Source organism: Peromyscus californicus, unplaced genomic scaffold, assembly GCF_007827085.1.
Source record: "Peromyscus californicus insignis strain IS unplaced genomic scaffold, ASM782708v3 Scaffold_5__1_contigs__length_169319896, whole genome shotgun sequence".
NCBI lineage: Eukaryota > Metazoa > Chordata > Mammalia > Rodentia > Cricetidae > Peromyscus > Peromyscus californicus.
Window position 1 is genome coordinate 156,735,217 of NW_026294573.1, and position 21,927 is coordinate 156,757,143.

Here is a 21,927-nt window from a genome sequence, read left to right on the forward strand (position 1 = left end):
TTCCTTGGTATCTTAAATAAGGTTCCTATTGCTGTGACAAGACCCCATGATCAAAGGTGAGTTAGGAAGGATAGTATTTATTTGGCTCACAAATACAAATCTCTGTTCATCATCAAAGAAAGTCAGAACAGGCTCTGAAACAAGGCAGGAACCTGGAGACAGGAGCTGGTGCAGAGGCCATGGAGGAGTGCTGCTTACTGACTTACTCTTCATGGCTTGCTAACCCTGCTTTCTTATAGAACCCAGGACCACCAGCACAGGGCTGGCAACACCCACCATGGACTGGGCCCTCCTCCATCAGACACTGATTAAGAAAATGCTTTACAGCTGGATCTTAGGAGGGCATTTTCCCAGTTGAGGTTCCCTCCTTTGAGATAACACTAGCTTGTGTCAAGCTGACATAAGACTAGCCAGTACACATGGTAAAAGGCTAAGGAAGGTGAGCCGACCCAAATATTCCATTATCAATAACAAAATTAATACCTGTTCCAATTCAGTAAGAGATAAAATGTAACGTATTTTAAAACAAGGTTATTCTGTTCTGAACATTCTCAATAACATGCCAGTGGGTTCTGCATTTGTTTTCCTCTGTTTGTATTTCTAAAGTATGTTCATTTTTTATAAAAAAGTATCTATATTTCTCCCAAAAGCTCGAAAGATGCTTTCTCAAGGTCATCTGGAGTTTCAGTAAGAGAGGTTACAAGTATTCCTTGTTTATACATAACATGAGTTTTTCAAAATTTAAATTATTGATTTTCATAAATAACATTTTGAAAACATGAGAAAATAGTATAAAACACAATAGTTAAAAGTCATACATAATAATCACAGTTTCCCAGGCAAACTAATTTTTAAAAATAGATACTGAGTATTAGACTTCCTTAAAGTGATCTGTTTGACTCCCCCAAAAATCAGCACTGAAACATGCAAATATTTTCAAAAACCATTCAGCAAATCATGTATCTGAGAGCTGGTTTACATTTGTGCAATAAGGAGTTGTCATCATCGAGTGAGTTGGGCACCACTGAGGGAACACTGAGGGGGAGCATCATTGAGGGGGCACCAAGGGGAGGCACCATTGAGGGAGCAGTGAAGGTGGGCACCATTGAGGGAGCAGTGAAGGTGGGCACCATTGAGGGGGCACCGAGGGTGAGCACCATTGAGGGAGCACTAAGGGTGAGCACCGTTGAGGGAGAACCAAGGGTAGGCACCATTGAGGGAGCATTGAGGGTGGACATTTTCCAATGGAACTGCTCCCCCGAATCAAGGAAACAGGTGGCACTAGCCACCTCTCCTCTTATGCAAAAATTACAACTAGCTAATCCAGATGTGAGTAAGGAATTGATTTAAAAGTCCCACAAGGATTTTCAAATGCTTAGTGCAAATTATATTTTAAATTCTCTCTCACAAGTCTCTTGGCTCTCCTGGTTTTTCAAAGCTTTGACACAGCCATGTGTACCTTTCCCTTCCTATCACTGACTACATTAAAAGGAGGTTGTGTCATTTTACTGAGGATTTTTATGAAATTTTTAGGATATAAGAAAAAGAGGTTAATTTATGAACTATTTGGATTTAAATGAAGATCACAAGAAAACACTGTTTTCTACCTACAGTGAAATTTTGTTAAGTGTGCAATTATTTCCTTAATTGGAGTACAATTGCCTTAGGAGATTATAATGCTTTTGACATGATCAAGCACACACATAAATGATATGAGAAAGGGAAATGGCCTGGAAGTTGGTTACATGGTGATTCAGACACCTTCTATACTTATTGGTTGAAAAACAATCATATTACATTCTTCTCTTGCAAATACTATTTGTGCAAGATAGAAATTCATTTAAGGATTCTATTAGCTTTTATTGCCAGGCTTTTATACATTTTAATTTTATTATATCCATAGTGTCTCATATTTTACATTATTAGAAAATAGAAACAGTTAATAGAGCACAGTGCGGGTAACTGATACAATTGAACATATGAAACACCTTAGATATTTTTAAGCTACAGCATTTTAGTTCACCCTACTGTGTTCATGCCTGTATAATTATACATCTCCTGGTTTGTCTCCTGTAATTCACAATTTCCTCCTGCTGCTTAATCGCAGACTTCAGCAAGCACATTTTAGTGGGAGAAAGACTGAGTGTGATTTTTTTCTGTGAATCGTTTATTTGCTATATGCATTAAGGCGATGATTACTCTCAAGGGGAAAAATGAGGAGGTGTATAAAAGATGCAGGCATAGAGGAAGGAGATGTGTTTCAAACACATGCATAATTTAGATTCATTCTTATAGGAGGAAATGACAAGGAAATTAATCATCAATATATTTGTAGACTTCACACCAATCATTTTTATGAAGAAAGTATAGCAGATTCCAGTATTTTATCTTGGTTATAAGAAAGAGCTAGTATCAAGCTGATAGCCCTAGCACTCAGAGGTTTGCGTGGCTCATGAAACTTCACTGAACAAGGACAATGTTAGTTCTACGTAGACTAAATATTAAATGATGAGATACAACAATGCATTTCTATCAGGTTTTGGATTTTTGACAGATGAATTGCTGCTGATATTTTTTCTGCTTTTTAAATAATTCCATAACATCTAAATACACTGTAATGAAGAATTAGAAAGCACAGATTTGACTAATGAATAAGTTGCCAATACCTGTGTAAATGGCAAACAGAGTCAGTGACAGGCCATTTGGAGCTCACTGATTATATTTACTTTCCACAACAGAAAAGATAAAGTAAGAAAGTTTTACTTACTAGAGAAAGATGTAATTGGGAAGGTTTTCATGGGAAGTATGTTGCTTTGCCATGAGACAGTTTTATTATCAGTCTTTGATTTTCAGCTAAATCCTTAGGGTTTGGGCTCCATAATAATCTATGTTGTGGACTTAGCTTCGTTCCTTTATAGTGAGAATCGGCTCCTTTGGGAGGATTCCAGATTACTCCCTTTAACCCTTTGAAATGGTGTCCATAGTGGGCTACGTTACGAACATTATCTGGACCAAGAAGTTTGGCAGTGCATAGACTATTAAATATTCACCTTGTCATTCACAGTTAACTATCCCTCCTCCATTCTGAACTGCTTTCTTTCCCTTGAGATTTTGTAATTGAAACTGGAGGCATGAATAGAAGTTTTACACTGGCTTCTCAAACCTTTCAATAGACTTCCAAGAAAGAAAAATCTATCACTCACAGAGAAGGGAAGAGCTGTCCAGCACCCTGCATGAATGAAGGCTGCTGAGCTAGGCTGAAACTGCATTGGATCTGTTTCTCTGTTGATTTTGTAAACCTTTCCAAGGGTTACCATAGTAACAAGCAAATTATCCCCTCTCCCCTAACATCTTTCAAGCATGTAACAGGGATAAAGACAAAGGTTAGGGTTAAAAGAGCTACAGAATCTTTCTTACTACCAGCATCTATCGGAAGGAGTCATGATTAGTCTTTTAAGAAATCAAGTATGTTTTTCTCACCACAGTCATATGAGAAAGTTGGGTCAGCATCTACTTACATCTCTGATGTCTGCGTTTGCTCCTGTACATGGTCATTCTGAAAAGGGAAATGCCGACTTTCTAAGAAGTAATTGATTTGACCACGGAGACAAAGAGACGGGTTCTGCTCCTGCTTTGCAGTAAGGCTGTTGCTCGCTGACAGAAGGTAACCAGCAATCACACAGTGAAAGCCAGGGCAATACCATTCTCATAAAATTACAGGGATGTGCCACTGCCTGTACCCACTCTGTCCAATGCAAATCTACCAGAAAATATATATAATTTTCTAACCCCCCAACCAATATTACTTAAGTTCTCTAATAAGATCTAGACTATTAAAGTGTTGTGCTTGGAGCAAAGCTGAATTAAGAACAGATTCATGCAGTTAGCTGGAACAGTAAGCTGAAAATTAAAGTGTGAAACATGAAGAGCCTTGTTCGGTATTTTCAAATATTAAAAAAGTATCTTATGAGTTCACAGATCCTTTGGCCACTCCAAAACACTGCGATCTGTATTTTGCTAAGAAATTCTACTTAATCTTTTCCTCCTCTGCCGCCTCATGAATTTTGTATATTTAATTATTGAAGCAGTTATCACTTGCCATGTTGTCTATTTCCCTAACCAGTGTGTACTCTGACAGAAAAGCAGAACTGCATGCTTAGCATTTGAACCAAAAAATGAGGGGTACACAGTTGAAACTGGGTACTCAGGCTGAAAGAGTATCTAACTCATGCCGGGCATTCTGCTGCTCCTTACGGAAAGTTTTTCTAGAACCTTCCATCTACCTGCAACCTCATTTCAGTATCCAGTCCTTTACTTTCACAGTACTGAGGTGAAACCTTACCTAAAAACGTTTCATGGTCTAACAAGAAGGAGAGGAGGGCACCTGGGAATTCATATGCAGTGCACTCTATCCAGAGAACATTGTTGGGCATCCAGCTCAGGGATGTTCCTAACCCAGATACTCCTGAGTGTTAGGGGCTGTTAAATCCTTCTCAAGTGGTTTTCTTCCCCTTTTGTTTCCAATAAAGGGGGGCCCACACACAACAGTGTAGCATGTCTAGATAATAAGATATCTGGATTATGTTTTAAGTTCCCCTTCAATTAGAGCAGCAGAGGTGGCCATTTTCAGCTGCCAAAATTCTTTTTTTAGTTAGAATAGGTAGTTAGAGAAAATACATTTGTGAGCCTTAATAGATGGGTTATTTGAGTGTAAAGATCATTTTATATTATAGTCATTATTACATTTCATAATTAGAGATGTTAAGAATGTCATTCAATAGGTTTTCAATATTTTGTACAGCATCCTCTACTTTTGACTACTTCAGCAAGGATGCTAGAGATCACAGCATTACATCTCCTCTCAAAGAATAGTTATCTGTCCCCTACTTGTGTATTCTTGTATAGTTTAGCATGTGTCCCATAACCTCTTCTCTTGATTAGTTTTCTCATTAATATTTAGCATTCACCTGTGATTGTGTACTCTAACTTGTTTTCAATTATCTTTTTTATTGAGACATTTGTTCCTCATTACAGAACTTTGTTTTCTTTAGCAGAGATTATCAAGAGCTCAGACTAGAAACTAGTACAGAGTAGAACCTCAACAAATACTTGCATAATATATAATTTTTAATAAATTATAAATAATTTAATAAATTATAAATTATCAATGGAGTCAGAAAATAGGCAAATACAAATGTGTAATGACCTTACTAATTCAAATACTTATTTTTTCATATCTATCCTTTGTTTACTTGGCTACCTTAAATGTTCTCTGATTTGCATTAAATTATATATACTTAGAGTTGTGAAGGTATACCTTAGCATTACTGAAACAAAGTCATATCAAGTAGACAATGATTCCTTTATAAAAGTCAGTATTCTTTTCTTAGATACAATAACAAGTAGATTGCAGACCATAAAAACTGTTTTAATCCAGCAAAATTAGAAAATATTTTTCAAATATATAGTATATATGCATGATACGGAGAAAAAGAGAGTTAATGGTTATTAGGTAGTGATAGACTAATGCTATAAGGAAACAAGTGTCTGTAATTTCAGCATTACTATAGGATTATATAATAGTAAAAACCATGCATTTCCTGTTTACAATATTAGTTCTTCATTTTCTATCATTACTATCAACTTGAACACTTTTTATGCAGATCACATTATTCATCTAGGTTTATCCCATATGAACAGCAACTCATCCTGCCATCATCGTAACTGTTAAGGTAAATTGTCTGTCATGTATTCACCTATGACTGACATCCCTTATCAAGCAAAACTTGCACCATCACATCATCATTGACTTTTTCAGGATACATAGAGGGATTCTATTTTATCAATCCTTTCTAATGTTACTTTGCTCACATTGGAGAATACAGTTCCTACACTCTTGAGTTTTACAGTTGAGCCTAATGGCTTAAATATTGGAAGACTTTTGACTATATGAATTGGGCATCTCAGACGTACCTGAGAAGAAAACACCATAAGCACCCACCTTGGCATAGTTAGTTATAAGGAACAGGGGACAGAAAGCCAGATGGAAAGGGAGCATCTGATCTTCTAAGAGCAACCAAGTAATAAATATATGCCTCTCTTTCTCTCTCTCTCTCTCTCTCTCTCTCTCTCTCTCTCTCTCTCTCTCTCTCTCTCTCTGTGTGTGTGTGCACATGTGCTCATATGTGTGTGTGAGACAGAGACACACAGACACACAGGCAGAGAGACAGAGACAGAGAGAATGCATCTTTGTGCCAAACATACTTTTTCAAACATTAATTCTGTTGCCTATATACTATCCCAAATTTGGAAACAAGGAAGCTTCCATAGCATGGTAACAAATACACTGTACATCTGACAGAGAATTTTTTTGGGAATTACATCTGTAAGAATTAAGTCTGAATAATATAAGTGCTGTGGGTAACTTCTGGGCTCTCTATTAAAGAACCCTCTGGAGATCTGGAAAGGCACAAAACTCAAAGACACCATGTGTCCTGAAGATCACCACTGAGAGTGAATGCTGTGTGGCTTAACAAGAGCTGACACTGAGAAATTTCATAACTCCATCAGATACTAAAAACTACCCTCTGAAGTATGTATTTCTATTACTGCTTTACTATTATGATTGTCACCCTCATTCTCACTTAATGTTTCAGTAAAGTGAGACTCAGAGGTTAAATCTCACAGACAGCAAAGTATGCGGTCCTGCTTCAAATCTGACTGATGTTCTTCAGAGACAGCCAGATGCAGCATGCCTTGTAAAGTAGAAGGGTTATTTTCAGAAGCTATATAGGAAATAAGTGAGAATCCACAAAAACCATGGTCAATAAGAATTAGTAGGTTAGGAAAATAAATGTAATAATTTGTAAAAAAAAAAAAAATGAAATACTAATAGATCAGGGGTTGGGGGCTTTCAAGTTTTGAGCCAAAACTGATTTGGTTACACTAGCAACTGTCCTTATTTCTGATAGAATGGTGATCTGCCTTCTCTCTGTATTTCAATAATGCTAGACTATCAGCAAATCTCAAAGTCCCAACTCCTTATATGTTGTAAAATATTAAATAGTGATTTTCCCAAAAGTTTCTATGAAATTCAAGACACAAGAAGTTCTGAGAATGTTATTATGACACAAGTTAAACTCAGTGATACTGAAATGTCAGAGACATCTTAAAACAAACATAAAAACTGAAATGATATAATATTATGCCACCAAGATCATTGAGTAGGTGGCTGGCACACAACTGGTGTCACTTAGGAACTGTTGGTGGAAAAACTCAGTGAAACCTTGATTACCTCAAGCAATTTGGATCATGGACTCCCAGCAGGGATTTAAAATTGGGGTTTTTCAAGTTATCACAGAACATTTCCTTTGGAAAACATTCTTCAAAACTATTTTCCTTAAGTGTTGTGAGTTATCCATATCTTAATTCTTCTCTTCTCAGTTCTTCTCTGGTTTGACCATCTGCCAACAGATAACCTTGGTTTTATGGCATCCTCATCCTGAAAAGACAGGGATGCTAAGAGCATATTCTCTTGCTTTTTTTTCCTCATCATGCCAGTTGGGCCTGTGTTACCACTGTCTTTTCTCATGTCTGACATGAAGGCTTTTACTTTTTTGAAATGCCTTTTTGCAAATACAGTTTATGTTAGCTGTTGAGACAAAGTCTATATCTGTTCCAAGTGACAACCCCATGACTTTCAACTGCTGCATTAGAATCAACCCACATTTTTAAGAATGGAAATACATGAAAATACCTTCATCCTTCCACAGATGTATATAAAGTTACTCGAAATCTTGCCAAAATATCCTGGTATTGGATCCACATCTATTCATGAGAAATCAACTTTTCTGATAGCTGATAATATAAAGCTTTACTAAATATTCAATATCACTTTAAGATCAATTTCTTTTCATTTCCTCTAGAACCTCAATTTCTTTTCTATACTAAGTTAATCATTGTTTTTGTTTTTAAGGGAGAAATATAAAACTATCTCAAGTTCATTTGTTTTCATTTGTAATAATGGCTCTTATAATATTAATTTTGAGAATAATGCTCTTTTATCCCTGACTGGTTGAAGTGAAACAAGAAAACAAATCAAGTCTCTACTTCTTGGTTGTTTTTTATTAAAAATTTTAAGTACATCTGGAAAAGGCTTCCTTTTGTTTTTAGAAAAACATAATTGGATTTTATGAAGTCTTTATTCACTTCTTTGGACTTTCTCCAGTTTCTTGTGCTCTAACATCAAAGAAGTCTTTGAAATCATTAAGCTTTTGAAGTATTTAATTCTTACAAATGTTAAACAACGCTAAATTGTGTCTCTTTTACAACTCATCACACAATCGACTTTACTTTCAGTGACTCGTTAGTGGCAGTGTTTCTGGAGCCTCTCCCTTGCTTCGGCTCCCTCTCTTTGTAGTCTTCCCGTGCAATCGTATTTAAGCTTCATCTCTTTGTTTAAGCTTATATTTAATTATCCAGACTCAGATGCATCACTTTCCAATTATAATTGGATTAATTTGCAGCACTTGAAGAGTAGTAAAAATTTCTCTTCTCACTTCATCCTTTGGTTATACCCACATACTTAATAGCATACAATAATTTGAAGAAAATAATATATACATACATGCATGTTATAGAATTTATTAAAGAGCATTATTAAAATGTGAACTAAATTAGTTTTGTTTGCATAAAATTTACTTCCTTTAAATGTATTTTTAAGAAATGATGGTTTACTCAGACAATAAAGGTATAAAGTAGTACTAGACTCAAAGAAGCACAAATCCCTTTAGGGTGACAAGCCCATTAAAGTGCTAGTTCTTGGAATGAATTAACTCACTACGGTGAGATGGTGGTGCATGGCTTTAACTCAGGAGACAGAGGCAGATGGACCTGAGTCTGAGGCCAGTCCAGTCTATAAAGTGAGTTCCAGGACAGTCAGGGCAAACAGAGAAAACTTGTCTCAGAAAAAGAAAAGAGAAACAGATTAACTCACAAACATGAAAACAATAATGACATCTGTTGCTGGTGTATATTTCTAATTATTTTCCAGTTTTGTGACTTCCCACTCAAGCAATATTTTTTAAATATAATGCTCATGGTGACGGTATTTGGGATGAGAATTTGTGGGAGGTGATTAAATTATGAAGGCAGCTTTGTAAATGGGGCCTGTGCCCTTGTTAGAAATATTTAGAGAAATCCTTCCCTTTAGACCACATAAGGGCACACAAAGATATTATCTTCCTTGAACCGGGAAAAAAAATGTCCTTCAACATGGTGCTGAATTGTCCAAGACCTTGGTCTTGTACTTAAAAGTCTCTGGAATTCTGGTTAATATATTTCTACTGGACTATCAAGCAGCTTATTACATTTTGCTTTAGCAGTCTACATAGTCTAGAAGATGGTGTGGAGGAATCCATATTACACTCTCTACGCCTAAGCTTTTGATTTTGTGTGTTGAGATGAAGGGACTGTGCTGTGTTTACAAAGGAAATAAAAACCGATTCTGTTGTCATATTAGTTTCTGTGACTATGAAAATTTTGGACTGCATTTTCATATCAGAGCTGTAAAATGAGATGTGTATACTTTTTATCCTTCTACTAATATCTTCAGTCTGTCTGAACACCTGTTCACCCATTTGTCCAACCACCTATCATCTGTCTGTCCATCCTTCACCCTGCATTAAAACACATAGAGCTGCTGAGTGCTATGGAGCTACACTAGTAAAGCATAGTCCTGGTGTGTTTGTGGGGTAAGTGCTGCTCCAGTGGTCAGCTAATTGGAGAAGATCTGAACAGGATATGCAGAATCAAAACAAGGGTGCTGGCCAGCAAAGAGCCCATGAGGAGCAGGCAGACCAACTTCCATGGAGACATAAATGCTAACTAAACTTTTACACAGTTGCTCATTTCCTAGGGTGTTTCCTTTCATTTTCTGTGTTTTTTAGGTAATTTCTTCCTTCAAGCTTATGTGTACTTTCTTTTTTCTAGGCTTGAACAGGATCACCATCTAGTTTCCTATTTTTTTTTTAAATTATTTTTTGCCCTGTCTTGTATTTTATCTACTGTCAACCTTCCCCATCTTGTGGTTCAAAAGTCTGCAAATTGAACACACCATTGATAAATTACATCTGAAAAAGAAATTGTATTTGTAACAAAAGTGCATAAAATATATTCTTTTAAAAATTTAGTGCTTTTATTTATCAGTGTGTGGGATTTGTACTATTGTGCACATGTGGAGGTCAGAGGACAACTTGTAAAACTTAGGTCTTTCCTTCCACCATGTGGGTTACAAAGATCAAATTCAAGTCTTCAGGCTTGGTGCAAAGGTACCTTTCCTTGCGAGGCTTCCTTGCTAGTCCCAGATGTTATTCTTGTCATTAATTTTACTCATATAACATTTCAAATTTTTAAATAAAAATCACATTATAATAGATATTGTAGGTTATATGGAGGAGATTTAAAGCATACAGGAAAACCAGTATATTTTGCCATTTTTTGTGTGCGAAATTTGAGTATCAATGATTGGTATGCACAGGGAGACCTAAATCCAATTCCCTCTGGAAACCAAGGGATTACTTCATGTAAATTTTTATTTGTTGTGTATGTGCAATGTGTAGGGGTAATTTATATCAAGTTTTTATTTTTATAAATGAGGGAACAAATATATGATGGATGTGCTACAGGATTTAGCATTTGTCTGTATAAAGCTTTAAAGGCTATACTTCATCATGGTTCAGATGACATGTTACAATTTTCTGTCATCATCCTTAGAACCCACCAATATAAGTGCTATGATGCAAGAGCTGGATTAAGTACACATGATGTATTTTAATTAAAAATGGCTCACTGATTGGTTTTAGAAGTATAATGGAATCACAATCAGGGAGTATTTACATTTTGTCAAAAATTTTATTTCTATTATATTAATCTGAAATAGCTAAGTAGGGTAGGACTCATCATGACATTTACAGACAATAGGATTGACAGTCAAGAGTCAAGATCACAGAACTGGTAAGTTTCTGGACCACAGAAGCCATACCCCATCCACAAAATCATTTCCCTATGAACTGAAAAACTAATGCTGATGAAGCCAAATTCAGAACAGGGGAAAGCAAATACTACCAAATATTTACTTTAGCTAAAATTATTGAAGGCTAATATATTTTATTTCAAAACTTAAGAAAATAAGAAAAAATGATCTATTGGTTGTTAATATGGAACATATTCTGACAATCACCTATCCCCATATTCCAAATAGATTTTGCGGTTCACATAGGTAAAATTAATTGCAGAACTATTGTCAACCAATACATAAATCCTATTGAAATTATGAAATTAAACTAAAATGAATAATGTTCTTCAGGAATAAGTATCATACCAGTTAGGATAATGCAGACAAGGTTTCCTACCAGAAGGAAATAAAACAAGGTCTGAAAGTTTCACACATATACATAGACATGCAGATGAGCACATCATTTTAAAAACAATGGTTTGGGAATTGAGAAACCCCACTCATGGCTCAAAACCTAACAAACCTACTCAGTTATGAAGCCTATGAATTATATCAAGGACCAACATGATAAAATAGCTCTAAGTGCTCAGTAGTGGCACACATGCCTTGGCAGTAACTGACATCTCTTTTGATAGACTTGAAACCTGCTCAGCAAGAGGTAAATCATGCCTAATACTGGAAACCTAGCCACCTACAAAAGGACAGTAAAGTCATGGAACTTTAAAAGCTACAACCACCACTTACAAAAGCAGCACAATCACTAACTACATTCTGAATATCTACCCTTATAGCCACAGATAGTGTAGTATTAACTCTTCATCATTGACACTTCAGTTCGCTGCAGGTGGAAATCATTACAGACAAGCATAACCAATCAAAATAGAGTCCCAGTGGATACATTTACAAAACAACTCTTTCACTTGAGGCTTAGGGAACATCTAGAAGAAGGGGTAAAGGACTTTAACAGACATAGGACAGGAGAGATTGCCGTGAGATTGTGTCTCCTAGGAATATCAGAAGATAGATCCATAAATCTTACCAACATGACTGTTTAAACATGAGCTGAAAAAGGACAACAGCAACAGACATGCTAAAGTGGACATGAGAAGTACAAAGAGGACCCAACCCCACACATAGACTGCAGGAAACCAAGCAATGCTGAGAATGAGAGAAATAGTCTCCGGAGAAGAACATACCAATTGGTTATCCAATGACAAATGGTCAGCTCTGAACACATATATACAGTTAACATCATACAGGCTTGGAGGTAATTAGGAATATATATTCTAAGTACATATATATATATATATGTGTGTGTGTGTGTGTGTGTGTATAATATGTAGATGTAATCAATTAAAAAAAGACATCATGTGTTTGAAAGAGCAAGGAAGAGTATACAGAAGGGTTTGAATGGAGGAAAGCACGGGTGGAAATAATACAATTATATTATAATGTCAAAAATAAATGAAATAATAAAAGTTTAAATGTCAAGATCAATTACAATGTATGTTATTCTATACATATTAAAAATCTTTGGCAGTTTTATACATTTTTGTAATGAGTTGTATTCCTTTATTACCCTCAATAACTTCTCTCACCCCTTAACTTTCCTGTTGGAACCCTTCTTTTCAACAAGTCTGCCTACCGTTTTTTATGTCTTATTTTTCTGTGTGGCCCACTGGGCTTAACTGGAGTTCATTGCCCACAAACGGGTGTGGAAAGTTTATTGGAGAAAGGGCTACTTACTAGTGTCAACAGAACTGAAGGCAATGGCATGCCTCCATTAAGAAGCATTAACTGTAAATAATGCCTCAAGGAGGGGTTTTTACTGATGCTAGCTAAATATTAATTTCTATGTTATATTAAATATACTGTAGTCTCTATGCTAATGTTAAAATTTTACTCACAAATTGCAAACATTTTCAACGTGTATATTAATAGAGTTGATTTGGCCTGTCCATAAAAGTAGTCTGCATAGCAGCCGTCTCTTCAAGTTCCTTTTGTATTCATATTTAGTTATAATTATCACATTGATGAGCTACCTCAGCCTGCTGAGTTGAATATAACAAATGTCCAAGTATAATTTGGCATTACACAGCCCAAGTGTATTTTAGGAATCTTTCTCCAATTTTCATTTGTGTGGACTTCTTTTTTCCTTTTTTTTTTCTGTTTGCTAAGGAGCTCAGAACAACCTGAATATTCTTTGACCTCACACATGTGCTTCAAAGACAAATATTTGAATAAACTCTGCATTTGCCATTACCAGCACAGCAGTATGTGAGCAGTAAATATGTAAATGCAATTCAAGATTCTCTTACCATTTTAAAACCAGTTTTAGATATTTACTTAAATGCACTTTTATACATGAAAAAGAACTATGAGAAGAAAAAAGACTGAAATTTTATTTTCAAAACTAGTTTAGTGAAAACTAAATTTAAGTTTTCTTTAAATGACATTCTTGGGGATTTTGGAAAGCTACCCAAAATGCATAGTAAATATTAAATGAATCATTAGATTACTCCCACAACATGAACAAAAATAAAACATGTGACAAAGTGATAATTCAATTAAAAATGAATTTCTATTTCTAAGATCATTTAAAGTCATTTTTGTAAGAAAATAATATAGCAAAAAAACAACCAAAAAAATGATTTCAGCTTGTACCTATGCAACCTTGACTGAATGAAATGTATTTGTGTTGATATTTGATTGGGTTGATGTTGTATCTAATCCAGTACCATAAACACTGTGGTAATATTTTATTTGTGTTGATATTTTATTTGTGCATTAATAAATAAAGCTTGCCTGGAGATCAGGGAGAAAAGGCCAGCCATTTTAAGTAAACAAAGAAGTCAGGCAGTGACACGCCTTGATCCTATCACTTAGCAGGCAGGATCTCCGTGTGTTCAAGGCCACACTAGGGAACAGAGCCAAGCGTGGTGACACACACCTTTAATCCCAGTACCAAACCATAGAGACCTGGAGGTCTGTACAGACAGACAGAAAGTGACAGAGCTGTGTAGGAAGAGGAAGTGAGGTAGCTGGGCTAAGAGAGCCAATGAGAGGGCAGAAAAGCAAGGCATGTGTGTGTGGGTAGACAGGAAGTAACTCACATTTGGAAGCTCCAGAGTTGGTGAGGTAAGGTTGACTGGTGGCTTTCTCTGCTCTCTCTAAAGCTTTAACCCAAATTTCTGGCTCCATGTTTTTTATTTAATAAGACCATTTAGAAATTCATCTACAAAACACCTTGTTCCTACCTGGCTGAGATTAACCTAAACCTAATAAATTTCATAAATTTTTATGAAATTTAGAATTCCATATAAGCTATCTCTTGAAACTGAATAAACTTCAGTTATTTTTATATATTCAAATTTGTGCACTTAAATCATGCCATCTAGTTAATATAATCATGATCAAAAGGAGAGATGATTGTTCATGTGGACTTTGTTTTCATGAAGAATACAGATACTAACCAATGATGACATGAATGAATATATTCTGTATAATCACAAATAGGTTCTATAAAAGTAGTTTTTGGTCTTGTTAAGAGTCTAAAATAACAGCCCTTGAGATTAAGGGGTTTTCTCATCTCTAAGACTAAATAGAAGAGTGGAACAGAGATCAGAATGAAACCCCAGCTGGCCAGGATTGTTAGTGAGAAGGGTAATAAGTTGTTATGGATACAGTTGCAGACTGAGGGAAGATGTTGGAACAAGAAAAGCATGATAAGATATAATCTGTATCCAACAACTCATGTTGACATTTGTTTCTGATGTATGCTATATCTGTTATCATTATCCTAACAATTGCTCATGTTTGCTTCTTTGTTTCTTTCTTTGTTTCTTGTGTGTGGGGGGTGTCAAGATAGGGTCCCTCTCTATAGCTTTGGAGCTTGTCTTGGAACTCTCTCTGTATATCAGGCTGGCCTCAAACTCAGAGATCCTTCTGCCACTGTCTCCCAAATGCTGGGATTAAAGGCATGTGCCACTGCTGCCTGGCTGCTCATTACTTTGTAAGAGAGTAATAATTAGTAGATATGATCTTATACCTCCATTAATCCATTCAGCAGCTCAGTATACACTGCACCAGATACAAAAGGACAAAGATCACGACCTGGAGAAGCTAAGCTGAAACGTATTTTGCAAAAGGTGTTAGGTGAATCTCTACATTTCTATAGAGAATGTTTTACTAAAACTATTTGATATCTATATCTAGATAAAGAGGACTATGGCTTATCCCATACTCTAACACTCCAAATAGTGATTCTACTGCAGAAATGGCAGTCAGTGGTGAAAGAAGACCCACTAGTCTATTAATGGATAAGCCACAGAAGTCGTTTCCATGTAGTCCACTGACACAACATTTGGTACACTTTAGAAGCAGCTATATAAATCGTTTCTTCCTTAGAAGCTATTATAGAAATGTAAGCCAAGTGGTAATATGCTAGCTGGTGACCATGTTGTGAATAAAATAGTGACAGTTGTCCAATACAGTGGAAAAGCCGAACAAAATAAATAGCAAAGATGTACTAAGTCCTAACATGCTACAGATAAATAGTGAATAACAACTATAACTGTAAAATTAGACTTATAAAGTATTTATAAGAATATCAAGTCAGGAGATTTTGGGAAATCTTGATTCTACTTGTTTTTTTTCCCCTGTAAACTCCACTCTTCTTTTCTGCCACATTAATTACTTACTTCTCAAATTTATATGTATACATCAAATATCTCTGTAAATTTCCAGTGTCAAGTTAGGCAATTGCTCAAAATCTGGTTATTTATATCTCAGGTTCTAGGGGTAATACTTTCAACTGAATCCAGATCTTCTCTTCTGTGATCTGGCATTGTCTGCCTCAGTTTCACACCACTTTACCCCACAGATAATGTTTTTTTCTTCCACTGCATGCTTATAGAAAGTTTAAGTACTAATTTAAATATTATACTAAAAGTGCTGAGAACAGTGTGTAGAATGTGCATTCTTTATTGTCAGTATGATTGTTCCAATAGCTGTTCGTAAACTATAACAGATCCAATACTTCAAAAACACATATTTATTTCACTATTTCTGGCAGAATTAGAACACACTACTACAAACACTATATCTAAATGAGTTCAAAGTATTTTTAGGTAGACTTTTTAAAATTATATACACACATAGTATCATTAGAAAACAAATTCTTCTTTTGATATTTAATTACGTAATATTTCTTTTTCTTGCTTACTTGCTCTGGCTAAGAATTCCAAATATAAGAATTCAATACCTACTATATTGCATTTAAATGATAACAATATATTTCTTTAACTTGCTCCTCATCTAAAAGAAAAACCTACATGCTTCCACTTTGTGTAATATTATCATATGATCTTTTTTTTATTCATTCATATATTACACTCTGACCACAGATTTCCCTCCCTCCGCTCCTCCCAACCCCTACCTCTCCACCTCTCTTTCCCCCCAGTTCCACACCTCTGTTTCCCTTCAGAAAAGTGCAGGCTTCCCAGGCATATCAACTGAACATGGAATAGCAAGTTACAATAAGACTAAGCATTTACCCTCATATCAAGGCTGGACAAGGTAACTCAGGAGAAGGAAAAGGGTCCCAAGAGCAGGCAAAAGAGTCAGTGACAACCCCCCTCCCACTGTTAATTATCTTGCAAGAACACAAAGCTACACAACTATAACATATATGTAGAGGGCCTACCTCAGACCCCTACAGGCTCCTTGATTGTTGCTTCAGTCTCTATGAGCCCCTATGAGTACTGCTTAGTTGATACAATGGGCCAGTATCCCTCATATCGGGTTGCCTTGCCCACCCTTAATACAAGGGTAGGAGCTTAGTCCTACCTCAACTTGATATGCCATGCTTTGTTGAGACTCTTTTGAGACATGACCCTTTCAGAATAGAAACAGAGGAGTGATTGAGAGGAAGAGGAAAAGGGGAGAGGGAATGGGAGGAGAGGAAAGGAAACTGTGGTCCAAATGTAAAGTAAATGAATAAATTTAATTAATAACAAACAAAAGTGTATCAAAGACTTCAACATAAAACCAGATGCACTGAACCTGATAGAACAGCAGGTAAGGAATAACCTTGAACTCATAGACACAGGAAAGGTCTTTCTGAATAGAACACTGTTAGCACAGGTACTAAGATCAATAATTAATAAATGGGACCTTATTGAATTGAGAAGATTCTGAATGGCAAAGAATATCATCATTAGGACCAAGTGGCAGCCTCCAAAATGGGAAAAGATTTTTACCAATCCTGTATTCAATAAAGGGATAATATCCAAAATATATAAAGAACCTGAGAAACTATATATCAAGAAAATAAATAACCCAATTAAAAAATGGTTTACGCCGGGTGGTGGTGGCGCACGCCTTTAATCCCAGCACTCGGGAGGCAGAGGCAGGCGGATCTCTGTGAGTTCGAGGCCAGCCTGGTCTCCAAAGCGAGTACCAGGAAAGGCGCAAAGCTACACAGAGAAACCCTGTCTCGAAAAACCAAAAAAAAAAAAAAAAAAAAAAAAAATGGTTTACAAATCTAAACAGAGAATTCCCAATAGTGGAAACTCAAGTGTTCGAGAAATACTGAAATAAATGATCAACATCCTTAGCCATCTGGGAAACGCAAGTCAAAACTACTTTGAGATTCCATCTTACACATGCCAGAATGGCTAAGACCAGTAGAACAAGTGACAGCTCATGCAGGCAAGGATGTGGACTAAGAGGATATGGACACTCATACAGTGCTGGTGGTAGTGCAAACTCATACAGCCACTTTGGAAATAAGTGTATCAGTTCATCAGGAATATGGGAATCATCCTACCTCAAGTTCCAGGATACCACACTTAGGCATATACCTATAGAGTGTTTCATCCTATCACAAAAACACTTACTTAACCATGTTCATTATGGCTTTATTCATAACAATCAGAAATTGGAAACAACCTAGATGTTCCTCAACAGAAGAATGGTTAAGGAAAATGTAGTATATTTGTACAGTGTGGTATTACTCAGCTATCAAACATGAGATCATGAAATTTGCATTCTAATAGATGGAAATAGGAAAACATCATCCCGGTTGAGATATCCTGGACCCAGAAAGATTAATTTGATCATTGCTTTAATCAACTACCATCAGAGAAACTTCCTCCTGCAGCATTTAGTAACAAATATGGATTCGAAGCCAGCTATCAGTCCTAATGGGGACATCTCCATCAGATACCTCTTCTCACAGCTCAGGGAATCCCAGCAACAGAGGGTAGAAAGAGTTTAAGACCTAGAGTGGATAGAGCACACCAAGAAAACAAGACCCTCTATATCAACATAAAGAATGTTCATATGAACTCACAGAGACTGAAGCAGCATGTGTCTGCACCTGGTCCTCAGAATATATATTATGGCTCCCAGTTTAGTGGTTTTATGGGAGTCCTGTGTGTGAAAATAAGTGAGTTTCTGATTCTTGTGCCTTCTCCTGGGTTCTTTTCCTTCTGTTGGCTTGTTTTGAAGAAACTGAAAAGTTTTGTTTTAACTTACTATATTTTATTTTATAATATTTCAGAAAAATGAATGAATGAATGAATGGAAACCTAGCCTCTAGGGTAAAGGTTAGCAACTGAGGTGTCACTTATTCCTGCTGGGAGGGGAAAAACCAGTTTTCTCCAGTGGAGTCACTCTGGCATATCATCTAATCCAGGACAGGCCTCATGTTCGGTAGTTGTGCAACTCTGCAATTTTGGACTCTAATTTTTTTATTTTGTTACAGTTTTATGGTTTTAATTTTGTTTTGTTGGCTTTGTTGTTGTATTGGGTTTTTGTTTATTTTATGAGAAAGAACTCGAAATTGGGTGGGCAGGAAGGGGGAGGATCTTAAAGAACTTGAGCAGGTGAAGAATATAATCCAAATTTATTTCAATTTTAAAAATGTTTTATATAACAAAAATATAATAAATAAGTAAATAGATGTAAAAAAGGAAAAAAGAAATATGAGTTTTTGCTTGCTTAATATGATCAGTCACATTTGTTGATGCGTGTTATTGACACATTCTTGCCTCCTAGTGCTATTTGGGCATGGCTAACAATTCATTTTATTCAATTTGCTAGTATTTTGCAACTCATTTTGTTTGCATTTATATACATGAAGGTTATAGACCTGTGCATTATTTTTCTTTTACATTTAACCTGATTTGGGCTCCAGGATAATAATGACCTCATAAGATGAGGCCTTTTAATTATTTATTTGCTGGCATAGGTTCAATAACCAGTCCAATGCTTGAGATATACACCTTGATCTTCAGCTATTTAGGAAAGGAATTAAAATATTAGTTTTCCATTGTTGATTTAACAGCTTATCACAATATTAGGGGAATAAAATTGCAAAAAACATTATTATAATCCTTATAGTTAGAAATGTCAAATAATTTATTTGTTAGTCTACATTCTATTTGAAATAAATATGTATGTACACACATATGTGTGTAACTGTTCCTAAGTATATGTTTGCACAGCATGTGCATAAAGATACACATGAAAACCCAGAGAGTGTATAGGATACAATGAAACTGGAGTTAGAGGCTATTGTGGGCTTCCCTGTGTGAGTATTGAAACCAACCCAAAGTCCTTCATAAGAGCAGCAACTGTTCTTAATGACTGAGCTCTCTCCAGGCCCTTAGTGTACACTCTTTAAAAAAAGTTTAATGAAGAATCTGCTAGTTTTTCCAAATTCTGCAGGTAGTCCACCATTTTGTCTCAAGAACCCTCCTCCAGTTTCAAAGCACATCACTCTAACCACTGAATATATTGGCGTTTTAATTTTCTTTGCTTTGGCATTCTGTATTTCCATAGTAAAAATCCTTGTGATTGCATTGGCCCACCCAGACAATCCAAGATAATTTCTATCTGAAAAATTCCATTTTTCCAAATAAGATAGAATTTGTATAGGGAATGAACTCTAAGATTTAGGAATGTTTAATATGTTGTGATTCTGTCTTCCATAATGTATACTCTACTTTCCAAATTTCCAATATCACATTTATGATATACAAAATAAATTTCTTACCTTGTTAAACCATGGAAGTATAGATTTGGAGTCATGATCTCACCTTATCTCACTAACTATAATGTGTATTCTATCACCTAAAATGTCTAAATCAAGCATAGGTGGGACTCTGAGTGTAGTCAATTCTGGGCTAAATTTCTTTCCATGTCTGAATCTGTAAAACTAGAAGACAAGTCTGTTCTGAAAGTGACATTAATGATGAAGCAGGAATGGGATAAAAATTATACATATTATCATATCCTAGAAGAAAGCAGGAGTCATAAACTAATATGTACGGGAAAACTCCATTAGATTTGAAATCCTGGGAATAACCCTTTGTGACATTTCGCTGCTCAGGTTCTATCATTAAGCAATACAGAACAGTATTGAATCATTTCCTTGAACTAATGTTACTCTTAATGAACTTCATCAATGAAGAATCATACCTACATACTGTAAGATTTTATGAAAGTCAGATATACTGTTGTGTTCAACAATATTCTGTTCATTTTCAGACTTATTTGGTATCTGATTTTATCAATAAATTAAAACTCATTTTTCAATTCTATTGTAGATTGAACTTTTATAGTTTGGAAATATTAGAAATGGAACTATCATAAATACATTTGCATATTTGCCATATATATGATGTATTTATTTCTGTATCAAACTTTCAGTATTCTTATATCTAGTGATTTATCATTGCCATATACAGCCTCAATTTTGTTGCTTTAAAATAAGGTACAATATTTTGGTCTTTTAAGTCCATTTACCTTTTTCATGGTATTTTAAAATATTTTAGTCTTTGTATTTCCATAATAATTATAGAATAAAATTATCATTTTTTAAAAGGTCATTGGCAATTTTAGGATTGGGGTAACTTTATCGATTAATTTGTTGATAAATGACATCTATGATCTTCACATCTTTACACAGATTTTTAAAATGTCTGAATATTTCTCACATCTTTCATTAATTTTATTCTGAAAATGGAATTGAAATATGCCATTATACATGGTCTTCTTTTCAAGTGGCTTTTTCTATATTTCTGTTGCTATCACTGGCATATAGGAAAAACATTTTATGTATTGACTCTTTGAGATGACTAATCTACTTGTAATTGCTTCAATTCAAACAGACGAGATTGCTTTAGATTTTCTGTATGTCCAATCAAGCAATCCATAAACAAGGCTATTTTTGTCCTTACTGTAGTGACTTTGACCTTCTGTGGAATGATGATAATGAACAGCTTGTTCTAGCCTTGTTTTCAGAAAAAATAATGCAATAATTCTTAACTAGATATGATTATGTTAATGTACTTTTTTTAATTTTAGAAACTTTTTGTTCCATTAAATATATTCTCTTCAATTCTAGTTTCCCAAGAGTTGTTGTTGTTGTTTTTTATCCTGATTGGATTTTGAATTTAGTCAGATGTAGTTACTGCATCTCCTGATGCATATTTTTTCTGATTTATTGTGAAATATTTTGGTTCATTTAAAAATGTTTCATCAGATATGCTTTTCTGGAATAAATCACTATGTGATTCTGATGTTGTATTCTTTTTTATGAATAATTGCATTTGATTTGCTAATATTTTTCTCTTGTTCAGCATTCTTGGGTCTACTCCCACAAGAAAACTTGAACTATATTTTCTCACTGAGTGATTTTTGTGTCTGCTTTAACTATGCTCACAATATCACTTTCCTGCCTTTGCTCCAGGACTACAACACATGTTCTCCTCTATGTTTACACAGCACCTTAAACAGCCCTCTCCTACAGGTTTCACCACCTCCACATGAGATTAAGGGAGGAAGGATGCTCGGCAACTGTAGTTTTGCAGGCAGTCAGTGATCTTTCTTAAATATAAAGAGGT

The 21,927-nt window shown here is 35.4% G+C and overlaps 1 protein-coding gene across 10 annotated transcripts in view; it reads right to left on the bottom strand.

The window, feature by feature from the left end:
• Ralyl (RALY RNA binding protein like) overlaps nt 1-21,927 on the bottom strand; it is a 690,262-nt gene that overhangs the window by 228,867 nt on the left and 439,468 nt on the right. Inside the window, exon 1 of one of the 10 annotated variants that reach the window (XM_052715024.1) lies at nt 3,519-3,671. The exons of 8 other annotated variants lie outside the window; for them this stretch is intronic. In XM_052715024.1, the coding sequence (XP_052570984.1) occupies nt 3,519-3,555 (37 nt within the window). In that variant the 5' untranslated portion in view covers nt 3,556-3,671. Of the gene's footprint in view, nt 1-3,518; nt 3,672-21,927 lie in introns of those variants that run through there. One more of the 10 variants, XM_052715023.1, reaches the window with a different exon arrangement.